We start from the raw sequence: 25338 nt of genomic DNA on the forward strand, positions 1-25338 counted from the left end.
AATAAGGATGAAGCAGAATGAAGACAAACTGGTGGTACCAGTAGAATTGGCTTTTGGGATCTTTTGGCTCAGGTTGTAATTATTAATAGCTTTGGCCATTCTCAAGGCCTATGGAAAAGGTCAGTTTGTATACTCTACTGCTCATTTTATAACTTTCCTACTTCCTGATGTTTGGACATAATTCAATAATAACTTGTTTATGAGAAACACTTCCTTGAAAAATTCTATGTGAGGTGTTGCTAGAACTAAAGCAAAAGCATTTTGTTTCCTGGTTCTAGTTCTTACTAGACCTTTAATAAGAAAAGAAGGTATTAAACTGACTTTGTTAATATTTCCAGTGTTAGCTAAGACATTGTCTTAGATTTTTAAAGGACAATATTCATCTTGCCATAAGCAATTCTGACAACTTTTTAGAAATATTTTAGAAACATTTATGATATTTTAAATGTTTACAATATTATTCTAAAGTGGTTCTCTTTAAACCACATATGCCATTATTACATATTGCTTTATTATATATTCCTTTAGTTCCTCATGATATATTTAGTTTTTTTATACAAGGAACAATTACATAAGAAAAATAGGACATGGACATCTACTCCTGGCCCAAAGAAAGTAGACAAACAGAATACAACAGTTGATAGGTGGTATATTTTTCCAAAAAAAAAAAATTAATGATGCCTGTATAATACAGTAAAGTCTGTCCTCTGTCACAGCTGGTGAATGAGGAATATGATGAATTCTGGTCAAAAGTTCTGCTTAACAGAGTTACCATATATTTTATATGAATTGCCTATTTTCAAAGAGTTGCAACAGATCAAAATAACCCTAAGGCTACATAGATAAGGTGGTCCCAGTTGAACTCAAAGGGGTGTGTGTGTGTGTGTGTGTGTGTGTGATTAAAGAGAGGTAGTTGGTGGGCCCTTAGGGTCCATTTGCATGAAAGGATTTATGCTGGTTATTTGTCCCTGGCTTCTAGGAGAAGTTACATACATCCCTATGTGACAGAACAAAAGGAAGGATGGAGGGGAATGGAAGGGCTTATGGATTTGGGATTGCTTTGAGGTCTCTAGGACTTGAAAACTTTTTAAGCCTTCAAGGGGAAAGGGATTAGAAGAAAAGCAAAAGGAACTGTTTTTATGAAGTGTGCTGTGAACACAGTTAACTTTGCACTGAGCATACCACCACTATGGTACTACCAGGACTGGTGGCAAACTGGAGCAATATCTCTGACTGCAACCTTGGTCCAGATGGATTTTCACTGAGGGCAGCCCCATACAGGTTTGCCAGCAAAAGGCAGAGGGGAGCCAGAGTGGAAGCAGGACTGGACCATCCAATAGGACTTGCCTATTTTGTTCACTGCTACATTCCCATCATCCTAGACTAGCAGGCACTCAAATATTTGTGGGCAAATGTCAAGTCATAACTATAGCTAACATCTTCTGAGCCCATATAAGATGACTCCTGATGTACTTGTTGGAGTGGAAACTTCGCAGGGAGCTTGAGTCCTGCCAGCAGAGGTAAAGAAGAGAGAATTTGGGATGTCCGGATTATTGTTACTGATGTGACCGCCATCTGGACTCACAGCTGCTGAGGCCTGGAGATACTTAGCTTACAAATAAAGCTATACTATTCAAGAGGCACATCAGGCTTTTTGGAGTTTCTCAAAAGTATCTTTACAATTATTAATTATCATTATATTGGCAAAACAAAGATACATCAAATTATGAGGCATCTAACAGAGATTTTGGACGATGGAACTTTAGATAACAGAGTTTATATTACTGATTACTCTCCTTTATTAAAGAATATATTTGGTTTCGTATGTAAATCCACCATTTCTGTAATACCACACTAAAATTTCCTTTAAATGTCAAGTACTTTGTAAACTGAAGCTTTAAAAATGTGTCGAAATAACTTAGTCTTCTTGGATCAGAGATTATATATACACAATCTTTTTATGCAAAATTTCATCCTCATTCCTTTAAAGGCAAATTTCCTGTAATGAAAGAATAAAAATGTTCTGTATATATCAGTTTAGTCTTTTGGGTCTAACGAACTACAGGTGTTCACTTTCAATTATATTTTGGATTTAGACATGATTGAGGCCTTATAAAGAGGAAGATGACTTGAGAGAAATGAGAGCTTCTCAAAATTAAATATCTCCATCAACCAACAAAGGTACATAGCTCTCATGCAAGCTTAGATTTTGAAAGGACAATTACTTAAGATAGAAGGAAGATCACCCCTAAATGAGAATTAAGATAAGAATAACCTCAGTTTTTGAGGGTTGCTGGGGGGAGGGGGTGTAGGAGAGGGGGGTAGGGTTATGGACATTGGGGAGGGTATGTGCTATGGTGAGTGCTGTGAAATGTGTAAACCTGGCAATTCACAGACCTGTACTCCTGGGGATAAAAATACATTATATGTTTATAAAAAATAAATTAAAAAAAAAAAAGAATAACCTCAGTTTTATAACTCCCCATGCCATACTAGCTATGGGAACAACTACGGCATAATGACAGTCACACATTTGCCTTTAAGCCTTCATTTAGTTTTAATACTGTGCTCCCAAAGTTTCTCTCTGTTCTAAGAGGCTCAGGTCCCCTTAGACACTTGGTGTTGTCTTCTTTTGCTGCTTCCACTTTCATACTTCACCTTCGGCCAGCCTGGGAGGATAATTCACATTAAGTGATTATGGCTCAGTCAGCCAAGTCTAGATGGTCTGGTCTATAAGCAACCATACTTCTTTTGATTTTAGAAGCCACTTTGATTTTAAACAATTTAGATTTCATCCTGAGGCTACAGAGAATTCATTAAGAATTTTAAGTCTGGAAAGTAACACTGTCTTCTTTGTTTTGTTTTCAGTTTTATTCTGACTTTAATGTGGCAAATGGATTAGAAGTAAAAGAGAAGCAGACACAGATACCAATCAAGAACATCATTGTAATAGTCTAGCTGAGAGACAGTAGAGGCCCAGAATGAAATAGCATCAGTGGGCTTGAAAGAAATGAATGGATTGTAAGACATTTAGGAGATAGAAGCAAGAAGACTGAATGATGATATAAATGCAGCTATCACTTAGCCTCCTAAGACTTAATCATTTTAATATTCATCTAAGAGCTATTCAAAAATTGTTAGAAGAAATTCTGATTAAAAAATGTTAAAGTTTATTTATCAAATGAATAGCAGCAAATACTTATTTTGTTGAGGGGAAATCTTCCAGCATGATTAATAGTAACAATAAGGTTTTCTTAAGTTATGTAAATGAATCTATTAATTCTATAAAGCCTTTTTTGCCTTTATGTCCAATGTATAAGATATAGAAAGAGAACATACACAAAACAAAAATAAATTGTGTGCCTGGGTAACATATTGGTCTTTAAAAAATAAAACAAAAACATACAGAATTCATAGGAAACTGCCAGATTTAAAAGACAAAATAAATATTTTCTGTAATTTATTTGGAGCTATGAAGGTTACTGAAATATAATACTTGCCTCAAACACTTTCCCAATAGATGAAATTAATTTTTATGCCTAAGCAAGGTACTGCATGGCAGTGAAACATAAGGTTCATTGATTTTGGATATTCTATTCAAAGTATTTCGAAAGGAAAAAGACTGTAGCCAACTATTTGAACTAACTGAAGCATAAAGAAGAATAAGCAAAAAAAGAGGTCTAAACCTTTTATAAATGTGGAATTTTATTTTCTTCTACAAAATATTCAACATAAATTTAGGGATTATTAATTAATCTTGAATGTATCATAACATTTTTTTTTAACTCTGATGATGTCGGGAAACTAACTAGAAAGAGAGACTTAATTCTGAATTTAGAAATGTTTCCAATTACATATATCTTCATGCTAATATACAGGACAAGCATCTTGAATATGTTTAACATCCTCAATTGAGTAACAAATAACATGAATGATATTAATAATTAATATAGCACCATCTCACAGAGATTACCCAATTTTGCTTCCATTAATTTGAATGTGCTTATTTTGAAAAAGGTCTTAATCCATAATGTCATTTGTTTAATTCCATTTTCTCCATCCTTTAGATGGTATCTCTCTGAGAAAGATTTTTTGCTATGTGCATTTTGTTTATGCTGCACATGCCAAATAGATCTCCCAGGATGAAACTCAGCTCGTCTGGAATTAATTTTTGGTAGCATATGAATCAGAACTCTTATTTTCTTCTCAGCAATACTGGTATTTTATTGTTTCCATGTACAGTCCAATATGCTTTTAGCAGTAGGAACCCTGAGGCCAAATACAGAAAACACTAAGAAAATGGGAACTTTTGGCGATCACAATTTTTGTCTCTCTTTCTGGGTTCTTTCCTCTCCTGGGAGAGTGAAATCATTTCATGTTCACTATGAAACAGGAACATGGTGAACATGATTGATTGAAGTTGGTGATGTTGATTTAGGAGTGTTCAGCTTATTATAGGTAAGGTGTAAAAGCTTTAAATCTGCTTGTCAAAATCTACTTGTCAAACACCTATGGGTTTTTCCAGACTGCCCAAATGTCACTTTCTCTGTGAAGGCTCCTCAGGCCAGCTCAGGCACGGTTAGGCAGTTCTTCCCTTGCATTACTATAGCACCTTGATACTCCTAAGGCAGCACTATCAAATTACATTGTATTTACTTACCTGTCTCTTTTCATTCATAGAGAGAGACTATTATTTTCCTTTTATCTCTGGACTAGAGCATTACCAAAATCAAAACAGTTCTCAATAAATAATCATCAAATGGATGGGTAGAATATGACTAATAATATTCTCCATCCACATTGCATAGGTTATGAGGTGTTTTCACATAGTGTTGAGAAAGGTATGTCAGGAATTATCACCTGTATTTTATAAATGAGGGAACTGATGCCCAGAGAGGTTACCTAACCGACCCAACTTCAAAACAACTAATAAGCTGCACACTTGGCTCTCATGCCAGCAAGTCAATAATGATTTGCAGATAAAAATGATAGTAATAGTGTTCTGAAAGGCAAAGGGCAGTAGCTGACCAGGATACATTATAGGAAATAGTTACCTATTTTGAAATCTTTAAAATCAATCTTAGCAGGGTCTAAAGAAATTAACATAAATGTACATGAAAATGGACTTCAGAATGTCAACTTACTTACAATGAGAATAATTTGTGACAAAATACTTTCCTGTACTCAAGCTATACATACAGTGAAGTCAGTAGACAAATATATCCTATTTATGTATGTAATTCACATGACTCTCTGCAATTCTTTGGCTCACAGACTTCTAAAGAGGAATAAATTCTTAGAGATCAGGAGTAAAATCACTTCATTTTAGTTAAAACAAAAAACAAACAAACAAAAAAACCACCACCAAAAAACAAACAAAAAAAACCTTTTGATTGAGAAGTAATACAATTCTAATTCTAGTTTTTAGCAAGATTTCTAAGCAACAGGCTGCAATACAGGAACTGTCCTTAAACAGATGCTATAAAATGGGAGCACATCAAATTCTATTCTATGACTGCATCAGGGAGGTGAGGGCCACTAATGTGACAGTGTTTTCACATCCAATCCACTAAAACAAGGTACTTTTTAATAGGAGATTGACGATATTAACTATAATTACATCCAGTTACCCACACTGATGTTACAAAATAATTTATTGGATTTATCTTTTCCGTGTGTCAACTGAAGTGTATTTTCTAATCTCCATTCCTTTTCAACATATTTGTTTTCTTCTTGAAAATAGTCCAAGTAGATATAATGTAGGTATGCACAGGTTCATGTCATACTTACAGCTTTTAAGTTTTGAAAATAGTTGGGTGAGTCATTGCCAGAACATATTTTACGACTTACTGGCCAGCTAAAAAGTTAAATATGTGTGTCTATTAAGGGGGTAAAGACCAGAGACCAAAATAAGCTAAAATTCTCAGAAAAAAAAAGAGACAAATGATCATATTTATGAAAGCTTTTTTAAGCTTCTATCACCAAAAATAGGATGTGCTCTGGGTTATATGTCCCAGCTCAGTAGATAAAAGCAAATGCTTTCCACAAAAATATCTGTATTTCACAGACTATGCAAGTCATACCCCAATCCAATTTCATGGCACAACATACTCAATTAATAGAGCAAGCCTTTTTTAGCAAATAACTGCTTTGGGAATAGAAACGTATCTCAAACTGCAATGAATTTGTTTGCTAATTGATCTTCCTGTTGGGGATAATTGCTAGAATTTCTTCTTTAAAATACATGAAACCTTACTTATTTGGTATCAACTATTACACATATCTACCACTATCATAATCAGAGTTTGTGCTCTTCTCCTTTTTCACTAGATGCAGAGAACTACTTCCACAACATTTATACAGTAAAGCTTTTACTTCCCTCTAGCTTCATAACTGGCACCCTGACCACCCATCTCTAACTAATGCTAGTATTTCCTGTTATCCCCAAGAGTTATAGTTTGAAACAGGAGCCTACATTATGAAAGAAAATGTGAATATTACAGGTCATTTATATAGTCTAATGTAGAGCTGATTTCTTATAAAGACTATGACAAAAAAACTTGCTCACAAATCATAGCATTTTAATGTATTAAGTAAAAGATTACTTTAGATATTAATTTTTAAGCTAGGTCAAATTACAATACTATGCTATATAGAAATTAACATAATTTAAGTACCAATTCATTCATTCTTACAAAATTTCAGTAGAGAAATTCCCATATATATCTAAAGTTGAAGATAATTCATTTAAGTCTCCATTATATATTAAGCCAGCCAACCATTTTTATCTATGTCACAGATATAAAATATGTCAATTCCTGCTAAAGGCCTATAACATGAAGTCAATATGATCAATAGGTACATAAAATGCTAATAGAAGAGACTATTTAAAAAAACACAAGCAACAGGACTTGCAATCCTTTAGGATGTATTACTCACCAGAAACAAAGTTCGGAAATTGCTGAGATCACCAAAGAACTCTTCGATGCTCACTGTCTTAGAGTCAAAAATAAAGTATTCTCCAAGATTCTCATAGAGCTTTAGCATGTTATTGTGCATGGTGAACAGTTTTTCATACTGGTCTCTGGCACTCTTTGTAAAGCTGTAGCTTTCTGTTAAGGAACATGACCCAATAGTACCTTAAAGGCAATCACCAGATATTAAGATTGAAGTATACCATCATTTTTATAAATACTTATGTATTAATTTGCAATGATTGTCATAAAAAAAATACCACAGACTGGGTAGCTTAGATAACAGAAATGTATTTTCTTACAATTCTGGAAGCCAGACATTCAATATCAAGGTGTTGATAAGTTTGGTTTCTTCTGTAGCCAATCTCCTTAGCTTATAGATGGCCACCTTCTCACTATATCCTCACATGTTGGTCCCTCTGCCTGTGTTTGTGTCCTCATGTCCTCTTCTTATGAGGATACTAGTCATATTGGAGTAGGGTACACCCTAAGGACCTCATTTTAACTTAACTGTCTCTTTAAAACCCTATCTCTAAATACAGTCAGTCACATTCTGAGATTTTGGGGGTTAGGGCTTCAACAGAGGAATTTTTGCAGGGACACAATTCAGTCTATGATAACTTGCTAGAGTCATTATTTTGGTTAATGAGTTCTAGAAATCTGTAAATTAGGCAGAACTATCTAATGTTTAACCATGTGAAACATGTTTACTAAATGAAAGCATATAAGTACAAATACCAGAAAGCTGCCTCAGTTATCTTTTGGATGCCTTGGTGGCTCAGATGGTTAAGCAACTACCTTCAGCTCAGGTCATGATCCCAGGGTCCTGGGATAGAGTTCCGCTTTGGGATCCCTGCTCAGTGGGGAAACTCTTTTCTCTCTGCCTGTGCCTCTCTTTCTCTCTGTCTCTCATGAACTAAATAAACATAATCTTAAAATAAAAACTATCTAATTTATAAACATATAAAACATGTTTGCTAAGTGAAGGCATATAAATACAAATACCAGAAAACTGCCTCAGTTATCTTTTAATGAACAAGCTAGGGCAGAAACAAACAACAAAAAAACTTAGAAAAAAATATTTTTTTAAATACACATATTCTATTTAGAGAGAGGTTACAGTGAATTCTATATATAGGCTGTGTGTGTGTGTGTGTACACACACACACACACATGCATGCTTATTCTACATGAAGAGGGCAAGGAGAGGGAGAGAGGAGGAGAGAAGGCAAGAGGGAGGTATGAAGAGAAAGGAAGAGGGAGAAAGGGAGATGGGAAAGAGGTGGAGAGTTCTGGTATAGTGCTAGAACCTTAATCACTTAAAGGGCTTGCTAAAACCCAGACTGCTGTTTGCTGGGACTGAGCCCAGGAGCCTGAGAATTATGATTGCTAACGTGTTCCCAGGTGATATTGAGGCTGCCAGTCCTGAATACACTTTGAGTAGTATGCTATAGAAAAGCTGTTTATCTAGAAATTAATTATATCCTTGTTTTTACAATGTTATCAAAAAAATGATAACCAGCACCAAAATATAAATGAATCAAATATGTAAATGTGTCTGACTAAAGGTATCATTGTATATAAATTTATCCCTGAAGAAATAAATTACAGTACTTTCTTCCTGATTATAGAGGATACAGATACAGGAAATTAACTCTTTAGAGGTACCTGAGTAGCTCAGTTGGTTAAGCTTCTGACTCTTGATTTTGGCTCAGGTCATCATCTTAGGGTCATGAGATGGAGCCCTGTGGTGTGGTTCTGAGTGTGGAGCCTGCTTATGATTTTCTCTCCCTTTCCCTCTGCTCCCCTGCCCAAGAGAATCCAAAGCAGAATCTGCACTGAATGCAGATCCCACCTCAGGGCTCAATCTCAGGACCCTGAGATCATGACCTGAGCCCAAACCAAGAGTCAGATGCTTAACTGATTGTGCCACCCAGACAACCCAATCTCTCTCGCTCAAAACAAACAAACAAACAAAAAACCTCTTTAGGTGACCTAGAAAACAAAAACAAACACACTAAAATTTTCAATAACTCAGAAGCAAATATTGTGAACATTTTGGAGTATTCTAGTCTTTCTTCCATGGCTAATAACTTTTGAATGTAAATTGGTAAGAATGCTTCAGAGAAAGGTAAGTAGGCTAACAATGAAGAATAAAGGAAACCAAATCCCCCTTTAAAAATTAGAGTTAAATTTTAAAAAAGATCAATGATCACAGAAGTAAAATGTCATTATGTAAAAAGGTAAAATACTTAGAATTATAAAAGAAGGATAACAGCATGGTTTGGGATATGCTATAGTAAGGTCCATTATAATGTATTAATATATTATGGTAGTATTACTTTATCAGACACTGATAAATGTGTTTTGAAATAATCGATTTTATGATTTTAAGATTAATCTTAAAATTTACAAATATAAATATATAAAATTCCTAAACTATAAATCTTATATTTAAGATTTTCTGAATTCCTCAGTATGTTTTATTATAACTTGGGGCCAAATTTATTTTTGAGGGGAACACAGCTTTCGTTTTACAATAGAAGTCAATGGAGAAAAACAGACCACTTTTTTTTTTCCAGACAATTTCAGGAAAATTACTTTGCAGCTGACACTTACTGGATACTGATTTTAAAAGTGAGACAGGACCCTACCTATGTTCTTTCTTATGCTACTTAAATATCAGCATTCACATTAGCAACACAACAACCTCCTTCCCGTTAACAATCTTTAAATTTTTCAAACCTCAAATCTATTTTAACCTCAATAGACTGAAAGAATTAATGCACTTCTGGTAATTTCTATTTACCAACAAAGGATCTCATATAACGCTACATATACATTTGAGACTATTACCATATAAATTTGACTACTAATACAGTGTTAAACATTTTGTTTGAGTTGCAGAAATAAGACAATACTCTTCATTTCCTATCACAGAATGAAAATTGAGTATTTTGCTTGCTAGTCTCTCTTACTAAACAAAACAGACTCCTGCCAGAGACTTGCTAGGCATAAAAGTTATCAAAGGCCTCTTACTTTTACTCTATTTGCAATGCAAAGTACTAAACTGTATTTTTCACAAGGCTCAACATCTGTACCACACAGAGAAAACCTAAAGATAAAAAGAAAAAAAAATGCTCCCCATTTATCACAGTTTTTCACCAGCTACAGTATGTCTATGTAGTGATACACAACTTCATAAATTTGTTCTCCTAGAAAAAAAAAAAAAAACAACAACTAATTTCAGAAATTCTGTCTGTGTACCAAAGTGAGAAAATCTGAGAATGGCTAATCTTAGAAATAACAAATGGAAAGCTGCCCAATCTCCAAGTCCTTTGCTTATCTCCTTCAAAGTGATTATTTTGTTAAAGGGGATATATGGCACGAGTCAGCACTTGAAATCTTCTACAGATGCAAGAAGTCAACAAATCTTAACTGGGACTGCAGGTAAAAAAGAGCTAAACACCATCATTCCTTTTCATCCTTTTATTTCATTTAGGACATTTTATTTTTTTGAGCAGCCATTAAATTCACTGGTTAGTACTATGCTAAGCATTGTCATGGGTGTAATGTTGATTAAAGCCTAATCTAGCCCCTTAAGAAGCTTACAATATTACAAATAATTCTACCATTAATTTGCATTTGTATGGATTGTACCATTTACATACATTCCCTTCCATTATGTCCCATACTCTTCGTAACAATTTTATCAAAAAGGCAGAGAAATACCAGTAATCAAATTTTAGTGTTGTAGAAACTAAATAGAAGGCACTTATTCATCTAGGGTTAGCATGTAGTGAAGGGAATCAGAATATGCCATCCCCAAATATGCCTCCTTGGCATAGATTTTTATTTATTTGTTTGTTTTTATTTCAAGTTTTTATTTAAATTCCAGTTAAAATATAGTGTAGTATTAGTTTCAGGAATAGAATTTAGTGATTCATGACTTACATACACCATCTAGTGCTCATCACAGTGCCCTCCTTAATACCCATACACATTTAAACCTGCCCACCTCCCGTCCAGCAACCCTCAGTGTGTTCTCTATAGTTAAGAGTCTGTTTTATGGTTTGCCTCTCCCCCCACTACCCCCACTATGTTCATTTGTTTTGTTTCTTAAATTCCACGTATGAGTGCAATCATATGGTATTTCTCTTTCTCTGACCGGGAGAAGATATTTGCAAATGACATATTTGATAAAGGCATAGTATACAACATCTATAAAGAACTTATCAAACTCAACACCCAAAAACCAAATAATCCAGTTAAGGAATGGACAGATAATATAGATTATTTTGAGCCAAGTGAGAAACAGCAAACATAGGAAAAACTCTGAAAAGATTAAGTTACCTTTTTAGAAGGGGAATTACATTTATAAAGAAGAGAAGTATGACTCTAAATTACAAGAGAATCAATGGTATGTGAAATACTGAAGGTTAAGTTGCAGATTTCAACGTGCATTAACAAACTTTACCCTTGTTTATGGTGAATTTCCTGTTAACCATCCTCCCCTTCCCTAAAATAAGTGTCCTCACACCTTTCTTTCATCTTTAGCTGCAGATGGTATTTAAACTGGTTGCTTAGGTTTAGTATCCAAAATATATGAAGAAATTATACAACTCAATACTCAAATTATACAACTTGGAAAACAATCCAGTTAAAAAATGGGCAGAAGACATGAGCAAACATTTCCCTAAAGAAGACATCCAGATGGCTGACAGACACATAAAAAGATGCTCAACATAACTCATCATCAGAGAAATACAAACCAAAACTACAATGAGATATCATCTCATGCCTGTCAGAAAGGCTGAATTCAAAAACCCAAGAAACAAATGTTGGAGAGGATATGGAGAAACAGGAACCCTCCTGCACTGTTGGTGGGAGTACAAAATGGTGCAGCCACTGTGGAAAACTGTATGGAGGTTCCTCACAAAGTTAAAAATAGAACTACCCTATGATTCAGTAATCATATTATGGGGTATTTACCGCCAAAATAAAAAAAAATACACTAATTTAAAGGGATACATGCACCCCTATGTTTCTCCAGCATTATTTACAATAGCCAATTTATGGGAACAGCTCAAGGGTCCATGTATGGGTAAATGGATAAAGAAAGGTCACAGACAAAACACACACACACCAGAATACTATTCAACCGTAAAAGAATGAGATCTTGCCATTTGCCACAATATGGATGGAGCTAGAGTATAATGCTAGGCAAAGTAAGCCAGTCAGAGAAAGACAAATACCATATGATCTCACTCATATGTGGACTTTAAGAAACAAAACAAATGAGCAAGGGAAAAAAGAAAAACAAACAAACAAAAAAGGATGAATCAAGAAACAGACACTTCAGTTTAGAAAACAAACTGATGGTTACCAGAGAGAAGGTGGGTTGGGGGAATAAGGTGAAAAAGGGGATGGGGGTTAAAGAGTACACTTATGATGAACCCTGAGCAATGTATAGAATTGCTGAATCACTATATTCTACACATGAAACTAATATGACACTGTATGTTATCTATACTGGAATTAAAGAAATCTTAATTAAAAAAAATAAACTGGTGGTTTAGGCTACCTCAGAGAGTTACTCATTTTTCCCTTGGTATTTCCCATGTATACATGAGGTGTATATGTTAATAAACTTGTTTGGTTTTTTCCTTGTTAATCTTTTATTATGGGAGGATCTCAGTGAGGAACTCAGAAGGGTAGAGGGACAATTATTTTTCCTCAGGTACTAGAGACATCATGATAGTCCCTTGCTTAATACCTAGTCTATATACCATTCTTTTGATATGGTAGAAATGTATTATTTATAATGACAACCATCATATTTGTCAAATTCAATGTTCACCCCTCAGTCCTCCTTTTGATGTCTCAGCAGATTCAGATACATTTAGCAACTCAGTTTCTATGACATCCACTCTCATGCTTAAAATTATTTTTTCTCTTACCACCTCTCCTCTGATAACTTCTATAAAATTTTAGAGTACACTAAAGGCCTGATACTGAGTCCTCTATCTACATTCTCTCTAACTGATCTAAGTAATTCACATGACTTTAAATACCATGTATACTGGTGAATTCTCCCCTCCAAATGATGTATTCGGCCCCAATCTATTCCCTGAGGTACTAAATTTTATAATCAACTGCCTACTTGTCATCTCCATTTGAATGCTGTTGTTGTTTTAGGTGACTCTCTTGGTATCAAAAATATTAATTCTCCCCTGAAAACCCTGTAATAATTTATCATAACCCTTGGAATCAAATGTATACTACTTCTCAGGGTTTATGATGATCCACATGGTCTGGCCTCTACTCACCTCTGCAACCTAATGTCATCTCATTCTCCCTCTTAAGCACTATGATCAGCCACATTAACCATTTTTTTCACCCCCTTGAACATACCAAGCCTTCATACCCACCTCAGGGACTTTGTACTTATGGTTCTTTCTGCTTAGAACGTTTCTTTTTCACCAGATCAACCAATCTCAACTCAAATGTCACCTCCTCACAGATGCTTTCCCCAACGACTCAATCTAAAATATCCACTTCTGGGGCACCTAGGTGGTGCAGTAGGTTGAGCTACCGACTCTTGGTTTTGGCTCAGGTCGCCATCCCAGGGTTATGAGATCAAGCCCTATATCAGGCTCTGTGCTCAGTGTGAAGTCTGCTTAAGAGTATCTCTCCTCCCTGCTTTCTAAAATAAATAAATCTTTAAAATATCCACTTCCATCACTATTACTCTTGCTTATTTTGTTTCATTATGCAAACGTATAACTACCAGACATTATTTCTTTATTGCCTGTATTTCCCTACTTAAAAAATGTGGCCCATGAATAGACCTTTCATGTCTTATTAACCAATGACTCATCAGCACCTAGAATAGAGCCTGGCACATAGTAGAAATATTATCAGTGACAAAAGATTATGGGGTACTTTGTAGAGGATGATTAGACTATCCTGGGATTAAAAAGTATGCTTAAATAATCTAGGAATTTTTGAAATATTTAGAGAGGAGAACTCTGAGAAAACAATGGACTTTCCATGAAGAATTTCCAAGATGAGGTAATTCATAGCATTTTATATCCTTAAAATAAGTATAACCTTAAGATGGTAAAGTGAGCATATCTAATACATATAAAGTACTTATCAAATATAAGCAGGGAAAAGCAATTTAGAGCAATTTTTCTTTTGGTATTTGACTCAAATTCCTTATTCTACAAAGACAGACATTTCTAATTTTTCCAGCTTGGAAGTTAGACAAAATAACTGTGAATTAAAATCACATCATCTTCTCCCTAAGAGAAGTGTTCATTACAAGGTTGATAAATTAAAATGTGTTCAGCATTTTAAAACACTAGCAGATAAAATGTTAAACTTTTATAAGTATAAATTTTAAATCTTAAATTTAAATTTAAATAAATTTCTGATCTTAATCTAGAAATTTAATTTATAAAACATGTATCAAAACTCCCACAAAGCCTTTTTATATTAACTCACTTGAAAATCTGACCTAGGGAGGCAGTCTTCACTTACTTGGGTATTTATGTACTGTATAAAATTGTCTAAAACTTTATCATCTATATTTTTGTATGACTATGTATAAATTTATAAAGTATATTCCTTATTAATATTGTAATAGTATAGAATTAAAATTCAACCTGAAATAGCTATAATTCATACATAGGCATTTACTCAAATAGAAGCAAATTATTTACTTTACACTTTGATATATTATATACCATTTTTTCACTCTTTTTGGTAGCTGTAACTACCTGTCTATAAATTGGTTAAGGTAGGTATTGTTAACCCTTGCTCTCTAACTGGTAAAACAGCTGAAAGGGTTCAGGACATGCTACCCCAAAGCTTCCTTATACCCTGAGAGAAAAAAATACCCTAATCTCCAAGATGGAGGGATACTGAGAAGAATCTGAATGAACAGGGCTTACTAAGTTCCCCTCAGTTCAGCTTATGCTTTTTGCCCAATTATGCCTTTCCACAACTTTCTAGTCTTTAGCAAACCTGCCATTAAAAAAGTTTAACAATTTTTTTGTGTCTTCATTTCCTAATGAAAGTTCCCATATTATGGGAAAGGTATATTTAATAAATTTGTATGTTTTCTCCTGTTACTCTCTTTGTCAGTTTAAGTTTTAGACGTACCAAGAGACCCTGAGGGCGTTAAGGAAAACTTTTTCCCCCCTTGCATAGTACTGTTTCATCAAATACTAGGCAGAGAACACTATTTATCATTTTACTTAATTTCAACATAAAGGGTAATTGTTACCACAGAAAACTTGTTCCAATAGAACCAAAATAAGCATTAGCAGGGCACTGGGGATGAAGGAGTTTATGTAATTGAGTTATATCAGTTCTTAAAATTTCTCATTTCCATAGGGAGTGCATTAATTGACTTTAATAAAAAAAACTTGGAATTTATTTATTTATTTATTTATTTATTATTTTTTTAAAAGATTTTATTTATTTATTTGAGAGAGAGAGACAGTGAGAGAGAGCATGAGCGAGGAGAAGGTCAGAGAGTAAAGCACACTCCCCGTGGAGCTGGGAGCCTGATGTGGGACTCGATCCCGGGACTCCAGGATCACGCCCTGAGCCGGAGGCAGTCGTCCAACCAACTGAGCCACCCAGGCGCCCCAAAACTTGGAATTCAAAATAGCATTACTGCTGGATTGTTGAGAACCTGGAAAAATCAACTCGAGATCCACTTAACCTTCATACAAGCTTTAGTTAGCAACATGGCATAATTATTCATTAAAATAAAAGGAAGTCACAAATATACTCTCTATTGAAAAATATAAATATCATCTCCTCTTTCCATAACCTCCCAGAAAATACTCCTCTAAATGCTAAAAAGAAAATAATGTTTCACTTTGAGTATATCATTTTTAGTAAAAATTTAATATTTCAAAGAAATTTATCTTTGAAAAATTACATTAACACATATTAAAGTATTTGGAATTTACTTACAAAGCACATACTATGTGATGAATAGGTGTGGACAAATATTTTAAAATGTGAAACAGTAACAAGGACAATAAGGAATGCATCTATTAATTTCCATTTGGATTCAACACAATACTTTAAAATAGTTTAGGATATAGACTACAAAATTCTTCTAAAAATCAGATCTCTAGTTTTTAACACAGAGGAGGCAATTATGTTACTGAACACATTTTGCAGTGACCCCACTTTTCCACAGATGGCCTAAGGCAGTCAGGTATAAAGAAAATGTTTTCAAATCAGCTTCCAGTTAAAGCCACAAATGGGATGACAAAGGTAAGAGGTACATTAAGAACTCCTTTTCTCTATCCCCTTTCATCATTCACTCCTTTTTGTCTTTTGTGTAGATTTCTTTCTACCCTTCCTTTGAAGATACCCCCCAGAGTACTTTTTCATTCATTTATTCAAATCTACTTATTAAGTGCCTGCTATGTGCTGGTTATCTTCTAAGTGCTGAAAATACAGTAGTAAATATTCACAAAAGGTCACTGGTCACCACTCTCATAGACATTATAGTTTAGTGGGAAGACATACATTAAACAAAGAAATAAAACATTTAAAAATTATAAATTGAAAAATAAATATAATTGAACATGAAGAAGAGGAAAAAGGCCTGGAAATGTAAAAGCCTATGAAGTAAGTGGGCAACAGGAGGAAGAAAGTTCCTGAAGTGAATAGGGGCTAGATTCTACAGGTCTCTTAAGCAGAAATTTTTCCTGAGAAAAATGTCTTTGGTGAGTTTTAAACAAGGAAGTGACAGGATCCTTTTTCTTCTGCTCAAAGGCTTAAGAGATGTTAGCGAAATTCACACACACACACACACATCACACTAACAATAATAACAACAACAAAAAAAGAAAACCCCTAGGACTAATGGAACATAATATTATCCAAATGAGAGTAAATCTACTTGCTAATTCCTAAATACTGGTTAAGAGTCTGTATTATATAAATATTCAATTAAAGCATACTTGATAAATTATTAAGAATGTTACACTGAATCAAAGGCAGTAAAAAAATAGCAGGTGTTAGCCAATACATAACTATGCAGATTGGCATGCAAACAGTGGTGTTTGGAGTAACATAACAGTTATGATTATAAAATTTGAGATTGATGTGTATACTTTGGAATGTCAGTATTATTATTTAATATTCATAGCATGCATGCAAACATTAATTAGATTAAATTCTACCTCCAACTTTACCTCACATTCAGTTCTGAACATCATTTATCATGCAGCAATACTGTATACGAAACTGCGAAATTAAGTAGAGAAAAAGAAAGTAAAGTGGTAAGACATGGTTTTTAACCCTCACTGAATTTATAAACTAGTGTTGAGAGACAGATAAAATAATAGCTGAGCAGGAATAGCAGAAAGCAATGTTTACTGAACTCTACAGTGAACCAGGCACTGAGTTAAATGCTTTGTAAGTGTTGTCATACTTAACCCTCTCAATGGCCCTATGATGCATATATACTATTATTAACTTCATTATACACTTTAAGAAATTAGCCTCAGGGAAATCAACTTTTTCAAGAGTAAGCCATCTTGATAGTAAGTGGTGGATTCAGGATTTGAATCTGGGTACCTTTCCCCATTCCCTCATAACATAAAACTATGTATTTAACCAGCATATCCTTTTCTTTAAAAAAAAATATAAGTACATAGTAACATAAACTAAGCTTCACAAAGGAATTCAAGAAAGACGTGGAAATGCATAGCAAGAAGTGATTCTGAGATTATTAGGAATGACCGCAGAAGGAAGTAACTTTTGAGTTTCATCTTGATATATGGGAAGGATCTCTCAATCCAAACAGAAGACACTCCAGGCAATGAGAATGGCATGAGCAAAGGTATAAAATGTATCTGGAGTCACCAAGGAACTCTGGCTATTCTAGGATAACATAGTTTGAGTATGTGGTGAGATGTAGAGGAAGGTAAGCCTATGATGGGTGGCAGAACAGACCACCTAAAATATGCCTCTTTGACTTGTGATTGATTTTGAGTTGAAGGCATGTGGAAAAACAGCAAATGCAAGGAGAGGCTTTTCCTGAACTCCCTTTATCTGCTTAAAGACAGAGTCTCTAAAAGGAACTCGATTGTTATAAATTTCCCTGGGAGTTTCATCAACCAAGACTGACACTTATCAAAGGAGAAGAGGGTTGCCTGGGTGGCTCAGTCGGTTAGGCAGCCAACTCTTAATTTCAGCTTACGTTATGATCTCAGGGTCCTGGGACAGAGGCTTCACACTCAGTGGGAAGTCGGCTTCAGGATTCTCTCTCTCCCCCTCCCCCTCCCACTTGTTCACTCTCTCTGTAAAACAAGTAAATAAATCTCTTAAAAAACAGAAGAAGTTAAAGAAATTGACATTTGACCCAGACAAACTAGGTCACACACTGGGTCCCAATCATCTTTCCTAAAAAATCTTTCCTCTAAGCAGCCTACAACCTCTCTCTCCTAAGATGTCATAAAAGCTCTCAAATCTCACCACTTACTTAGGTACTCACTTTTTTCTGTGATGTCCCTGTATATATCATATTAAACGTTAATAAATTTGTACACATTTTCTCCTCTTAATCTGCCTATTGTCAGTTTGTTACATAGAACCAGCTATCAAATATAGGAACATAGAGGGCAAGTCTTTCCTTCCCTTTACCTGGAAAGGTATTAGATGCCTATTAAGGTTCTCAAGTTGTCTTTGTGCAAGTAACAGATGGTTTTTATACAGAGGAGTAGTATCATTTTACTTGTTTGTAGGAACCTAATTAACAGAAAGATGGTTTGGAAGATGACACACTGAACCATGGGAGAGCACCTAGGAAACTAACAGAATAGTACTGCGAATGGAAAACAAAGGATAGATATAAGAAATATGGAAGAGGTAGTGTCCATGGGACAATGGTGACTGACTAGATATTAGTGGTTAGAGTGGGGAAGTATTGAGAATGTCACTTGAGTTTTTTTTAGCCCATATGACTCAGCATATGTTTTGTGTATGCTTGCTTTATAACAGAACTTGGGAGACAAAAAAAAAAAAAAAAAAAAAAAAAAAGGAATATAGGGTGGAGAGCGGGAGGGAGAATAAGGGCTGGCTTTGAATACAGAGTATGAGACACCTATGGAACGTGGGGATTGCAGTATCTAACAGGCAGTCTGGAGGTAGCTGGGCTCTCTGATAACTTGGAGATCAGCTTCTGTGGCAACAGTGAGGACTGCAAAGCCAAGGAAAACAGAACAAAGACTTACTCTCATCCAATCCCATCTAGATCAGGACAGTACCTTAACAGTGTCTCCTTAACATTCTTACTGACTCAATGAACATGCCCTTAGTCTGAATACATTTGGCCTTGATATATTTCCTCAAAATATAGAATAGTCTGGAATTGCAACTTTAGCTAAGAGAGCAAAATATCCTATCCCATAGTCTGTGGTAACAGTTAACAATGACCATAAAAATTATTTAACTACAAATGTCAATGATGCAAAATATGCAGTCAGTATGAATTTTGCCAAAGGGTATGTCCCTCAGGAATTGGAATTTTATTGTTTTGGGTAGCAACAGAGTTAGGGTATAAAGGACTATAAGACATAATATTACAGACTCAAAAACAACTACGTATAGTTATTAAATTATTCAGAAATGATGATGCCAAGTACCTAAGAATCACTGTTTCTCATCACTACTGTACATTCTCTGTGTTTTTTTATTTTTAAATTTTTACTACACCAGGTACTTCTGCTATATCTGCTGCTTTGGAATGAACGTCTAGGTATTTGGGATTGATATTTCACTGTAAATAGTTCTTTGAATTCTTCGGGCATTTTATTTTATTTTTTACATTTGTTTTAAAATGGTCCATTTCACATTTGGGGCTTCTTATACTGAACTGTAGATAGTTCACAATCACGTATTTTCAATCCAAGATGTAATTTCAAATTCTACTGATAATGCTTTATTATTTCTTGCTTATCTGTCCTTAACTAAAATCACCAATGAGATAAAGTAGCAACAGAAAGGGAAAAGTCTCCCAAACCAAATTTAACTCATTAACAGCCAACTCTGTATATTTGAAAGGCCTATGAATCGAGGCAGAGATTTAATCTCTTTCTTGCAAGGTAGGGTAATCTGTAGTATTCGTGCCTCCCATTGCAAAATAAAGCAACTAGAATAGAAAATCTTTACAGTTACTACTAGCTGTAAAATGCTAGAGTCTGTAAGTATTCAGGTAAAATGGAAGCACTAACATCTTGAGAAAAAGTGAATACTTTGATTTCTTTAATGGAAATATCTGAATATATTATTTAAGTTAGCTGTATGTTTTATAGTGAGTCTTCCAATCCTAGATTGAAGGCAAATGATAGTAAAAATAAATTTGTACACCTTTGGATCTCCTTTGATTTCTAAAACAGGGCTAAGCACCTAATAAGTACATGGCTACATCATCCTAAATTTTACCTACAGTAAATTATCTCAAAGACAGACATGTTACTCTTATACCAAAAAAAAAAAAAAAAAAATGGCACTGAGGGGCGGCTCGGTGGCTCAGTTACTAAGCATCTGCCTTTCGCTCAGGTCATGATCCCAGGGTCCTAGGAACCAGCCCCACACCAGGCTCCCTGCTGAGCAGGGAGCCTGCTTCTCTCTCTACCCACTTCCCCTACTTATGTTCCCTCTCCAGTTGTCTGTCTCTGTCAAATAAATACATAAAATCTTCAAAAAAATGGCATTGAAACACATTTTGTATTTCTAACCTGATTGCTTATTGAGGACTCTTACTTGTTTCTCCAGTCTGGGCTGTTTGTCACCCCTGACATTAAACTTACAACTCGCAGTTCTCTGAGCTTTGAAGATCTGTGCTCACTTACCAGAATCCATTCATGCCATCACCTTGTATGAACTTTCTTCAGATGTTCTTGCAACCCTAACCATAATCCTAATCTCTTCCTCACTAAAACTTTTGGCAAGGTTGAAAACAAGTGCATCTCAGGATATAAGGAGCATTAATCTAATACCTAAGTCATGAAAGCAAAACATTTCAGAATATTTCCCTGAGTTTAGTCAATAGGTAATAGCTTATTCTGGACTGACCCTGGACCAGAATGTCCACTAGGAAAATGTTATTCTTTTTTTTTTTTTAGCAATTTTTTAAAAAGATTCTATTTATTTATTTGAGACACACACAGAGAGAGAGAGAGAGAGACCGCAAGTAGGCAGAGAGGCAGGCAGAGAGAGAGGGGGAAGCAGGCTCCCTGCTGAGCAGAGAGCCCAATGCGGGGCTCGATCCCAGAACCCTGAGATAATGAGCTGAGCTGAAGGCACAGGCTTAACTCACTGAGCCACCAAGGTGCCCCAGAAAATCTTCTTCTTGCTAGAATTTTTCAAAGATAATTTTTGCATCATATTTCTTATGTTTTTAAACAACTCATCTAATTTTTAAGATTCTCTAATATGTATAGATTCATGTGTATGTGTATATATGTGATTTCATATGCATGTATATAATATATAAGACTTTATTGATTTTACTGCATCACTAATAGATGCTGTGCTTTTTCTAATACCAATTTAATCTATGTCTTAAATATGAAATTGCATTAATTCTGAAAGACATTTTTTGATGCTTTATGTGAAAGAAGCTATTAATCTATAGTGGCATTACTTCCTAACAACACATTCCTTTCTTTTCTTTCCTTTTTTGGAAAGATGAAAATATGCCCTGTGAAATTTTCTGCTTAAGGAAAACAAACAATACAAAATAGCTTCAGCAGCATTCAGTTTGTGACACGGATATAAACTAGGTCTATAAATCTATCTTTAATGTGTTTGCTGTCTGTAGGTATTTCTGACATCTCAAAAAAATTACATGATCTTAGGAGTCATATATAGTTCAATGTCATTGTGTTATTCAAAGTCAGCACTTGAACTAAAAAAAAGAAAAAGGTAGGATCTCAAAGAGATATTAGTAGTCACAAGTTCATTACAGCATTATTCACAATAGCCAAGAGGTGGACACAATCTAAATGTCCATGGATGGGTGAATAAAGAAAATGTGGCATATACATACACCAGGATTTTATTCACAAAAGAAAAAATTGTGTTATATGCTATATCACAGATGTACCTGGAGGACATTATACTAAGTGAAACAAGCCAGACACAGAAGGACAAATACTGCATGATAGTACTTATATGAGGTATCCAAAGTAGTCAAAATCATTGAAGCAGAGATTATAATGATGGTGTCAGGAGCTGGGGGGAAGGGAAAATAGGGAGATGCTATTCAATGGGTATAGAGTTTCAGGCACGTAAGATGAAAAAGTTCTAGAGATATGTGGTACAACATTGTGCTTACAGTTAAGAATACTGTATTGTATATTTAAAATTTGGTTAAGAGGGTAGATTTCAGATATTTTTCACCACAATAATAAAAAGGCAAACTTCTATTTAGGTGACAAATTCTATACACACACACACACACACACACACACACACTCATAATGAATCCAAATTTTTACTTACATATCTGAGTAGTTTCAGTGTTCTGTTCCAGTTCAAGGTAGAGGGGTCAGTGACTTTCTCTTTCTCCCCTGGCAATTTAATATACACAGACCTTGCTTAGGAGCCCAGAGGAAGAGTGTGTGTGTGTGTCTTCATGTAGAAATGGGAGGAGAGAAAAAATGCCAGTGGATGTGCTTAGTCTAATAGATTCTGAGCCTTACATTTTAGGGCTACTTTGTGACAATTTCACGAGAAGGCTTGTTAAGTACTTGGCAGAGTCACTCAGAGAACAGCAATGGAATTAGAGCTACAGCAACAACAAGAACATTCTGTGATTAAGCAGACCGTAAGTAGAGAACCTGTCTGGTTTCCTCCTGTGTGCTCTTTTGTAAAACCGAGGTGCCCTGGGAGACATGTCCGCTGCCTGAGAATACTGAAAGTGGTCATTGTCTGGTTTAAGGAAATTGAGACACAGAAATAAGCTCCTAGTAAGTAAGTGATAGATCAGGTTATATATATCAGTAAGTAAGTGATAGATCAGGTTATATATATCAGTTTAGTGAAAGTTTCAAAATGAAACACTCCAATTCTAATGTATTCTTCTATTGTATATTACTACTTGAATCACTCTGATAAAAGATTTACCGGATTTTTTTTTTTAATTTACTGGGTTTTTTAAGTGTGAGTTTTCCTTTTAGCATCTTCATGTATTCTCATTTTAGTGGGGTGTGTAATTAGGGGGGAGTGAATTTTTACTCATGTAAAACAAAAATATGTATCTTTTATCCACAAATGCCCAGGTATTGTCAAGACATAAGAGCAAAGTGTGTCAGAATGTTAGGCAGTTAGTTATTTTGCATAAAACACACATCTACACACATATTAACTGAACAGCAGATGGTAGAGAAAAGAAAATCAGATTGCAGTGTGGGTGAAACATACCCAATAAGTTCTATAAAGATGGAAACTTGGGCATAAGAGACACCATATTGAGTAAGCAAATGGAATGTCTAATCTGATTCTTTCATCTTTAACATTTTTGATTTATCCTATCTTTATAAATACATTAACATTTTTATCATGATGCCTTAAAGACATTATTGAACGAGGGGAAAGAGTATGTTTATATAGTAATACATCTTGGGAAATACATAGTCTATGAATAAAGAATTTTAGTGATGTATAGTGCTTTCTAATATTCATCAGTGAATGAAAATTAACTTAGATAAACATACTAATATCTAGTAAAAATGATGACTATTACTACATAGTCTAATATAGATGAGAAGTATCTTGAACTCATTTTATGAATCAAATAGAATATTTATTCAGCTTATAAATTCTATTTTCCAGTCACAACAAAAGAAGAAAACAAGGATAAGTATCTAAAGAGAACATATGGAATATAATTTAAATATTTGTACATTTGCTACTGATTCAGGACTTACAGCAAATAAAAAAGATATTTTATTTAGACTGGACTGGAAACAAGATACATAAACAAGAGCAATGACAGATGCTAGATCTAGGGAAAATGATAACCTAATAGTTAAGGAGCTAATGCATTTTTAGAGCAAAATAATAATACAATTAGAGCAAAATAATAATACAATTAAAATACACCTAACAATACTATATACCTCTCTGGTATGATACAAGAGAACACATGCCTCAAAGCTTAGAACAGGGAAGAATAGTGATTTAACTTCTGGAGGGGCATCTTTGTTTTCAGAGGAATTAAAAAGGAATTAAGTATATGGATTGTTAGGGAAAGATATGAAAAATTCATTTAAAAAGGCAATTTCAGTATTAGTAAAATGTCAACCTTGAAAAAGGGCTAAATACATAACAAAGAACTTTTCTAAGCCTGCAAATACTTGGCCACAAAGTAAAGCCTGTTGAACATTCTTAGATTTCAGAATGCAGGCATATAAATTAATTATAATATAACTATTCAGTTTAGAAGTCTTGGGGAATTTTCCTAAACCAGATTTTCCAACTGTCCAATTAAGCAACCTCCTTCCCCTGTTTACATTAATCTGCTTCTTCTTCCCTCTTCTAGAAATGACCTAGTTAAAAAAAAAAAAAAAAAACCCACAAAGACTCATATTATTACTCGAAAACACAAATGCCCTCCATACCTTGCTCTCCAGGACAGGTGTGCATCAATTACCGAGGCAGGCCATGAGTGAATCTTGGCTATTGTGATGCTGAGTTTAATATATGCACATTTGGCAAGCAGGAGGATATTAACCAATCACAGAGAGCCACTGAGTGCAGCTCAGCACAACTGCAGACCATATCTCACTTTCCTTTGATGCCACTTGGCTGAAACCTTAACTGAACAGCAATGCTGTCCTTCTGAGATTAGGTTTTGTGCTGTTCTGGAGAAGCTGAACATGGCATTGTCACAGCCCATTATAATTTTCATAGCAGCTATCTTGTAGCCCAAGAAGCAAGTCTGTTTTGTATGCATAAAAGAAAGTCCCAAGTCTCGGGCAGGTGGGTAGGTTGTTATTTCTGGCTGCAATTTTGCTAAGTCTCTAAATCAGTTCGGCTTTAATTAGGAGCTTTTCTTCTGAGTTATTTTGATGTTAATATTATATGGCTGTCACATTTCCTTGTACATGTTCCCAAACAGTGATACAAACATTATTAAATCTAATCAGTGTTTATAGAGTATTCCATATGCTACCCACTGTGAATCTTTTGAAATGCCATTTTATTGGATAATACATAGAGATTGGTATATACAATAGCATACTTTTGTTCCTTTAAGTCAATAATTTTTATGAAAAATTTTCTACAGATGGTACTGCTTTCAATTTGTATTTGA

The 25338-nt window shown here is 34.7% G+C and overlaps 1 protein-coding gene across 4 annotated transcripts in view; it reads right to left on the reverse strand.

The window, feature by feature from the left end:
• Positions 1-25338, reverse strand: part of DIAPH2 (diaphanous related formin 2) — a 980408-nt gene that overhangs the window by 269267 nt on the left and 685803 nt on the right. For 3 of the 4 annotated variants that reach the window (XM_044235543.1, XM_044235542.1, XM_044235544.1), the window contains one exon: positions 6940-7104. In XM_044235543.1, coding sequence (XP_044091478.1) covers positions 6940-7104 — 165 coding nt within the window. Of the gene's footprint in view, positions 1-883; positions 2000-6939; positions 7105-25338 lie in introns of those variants that run through there. The other variant, XM_044235545.1, reaches the window with a different exon arrangement.

The sequence above is a fragment of the Neovison vison genome, chromosome X (assembly GCF_020171115.1).
Source record: "Neovison vison isolate M4711 chromosome X, ASM_NN_V1, whole genome shotgun sequence".
In the NCBI taxonomy this organism is placed as follows: Eukaryota; Metazoa; Chordata; class Mammalia; order Carnivora; family Mustelidae; genus Neogale; species Neogale vison.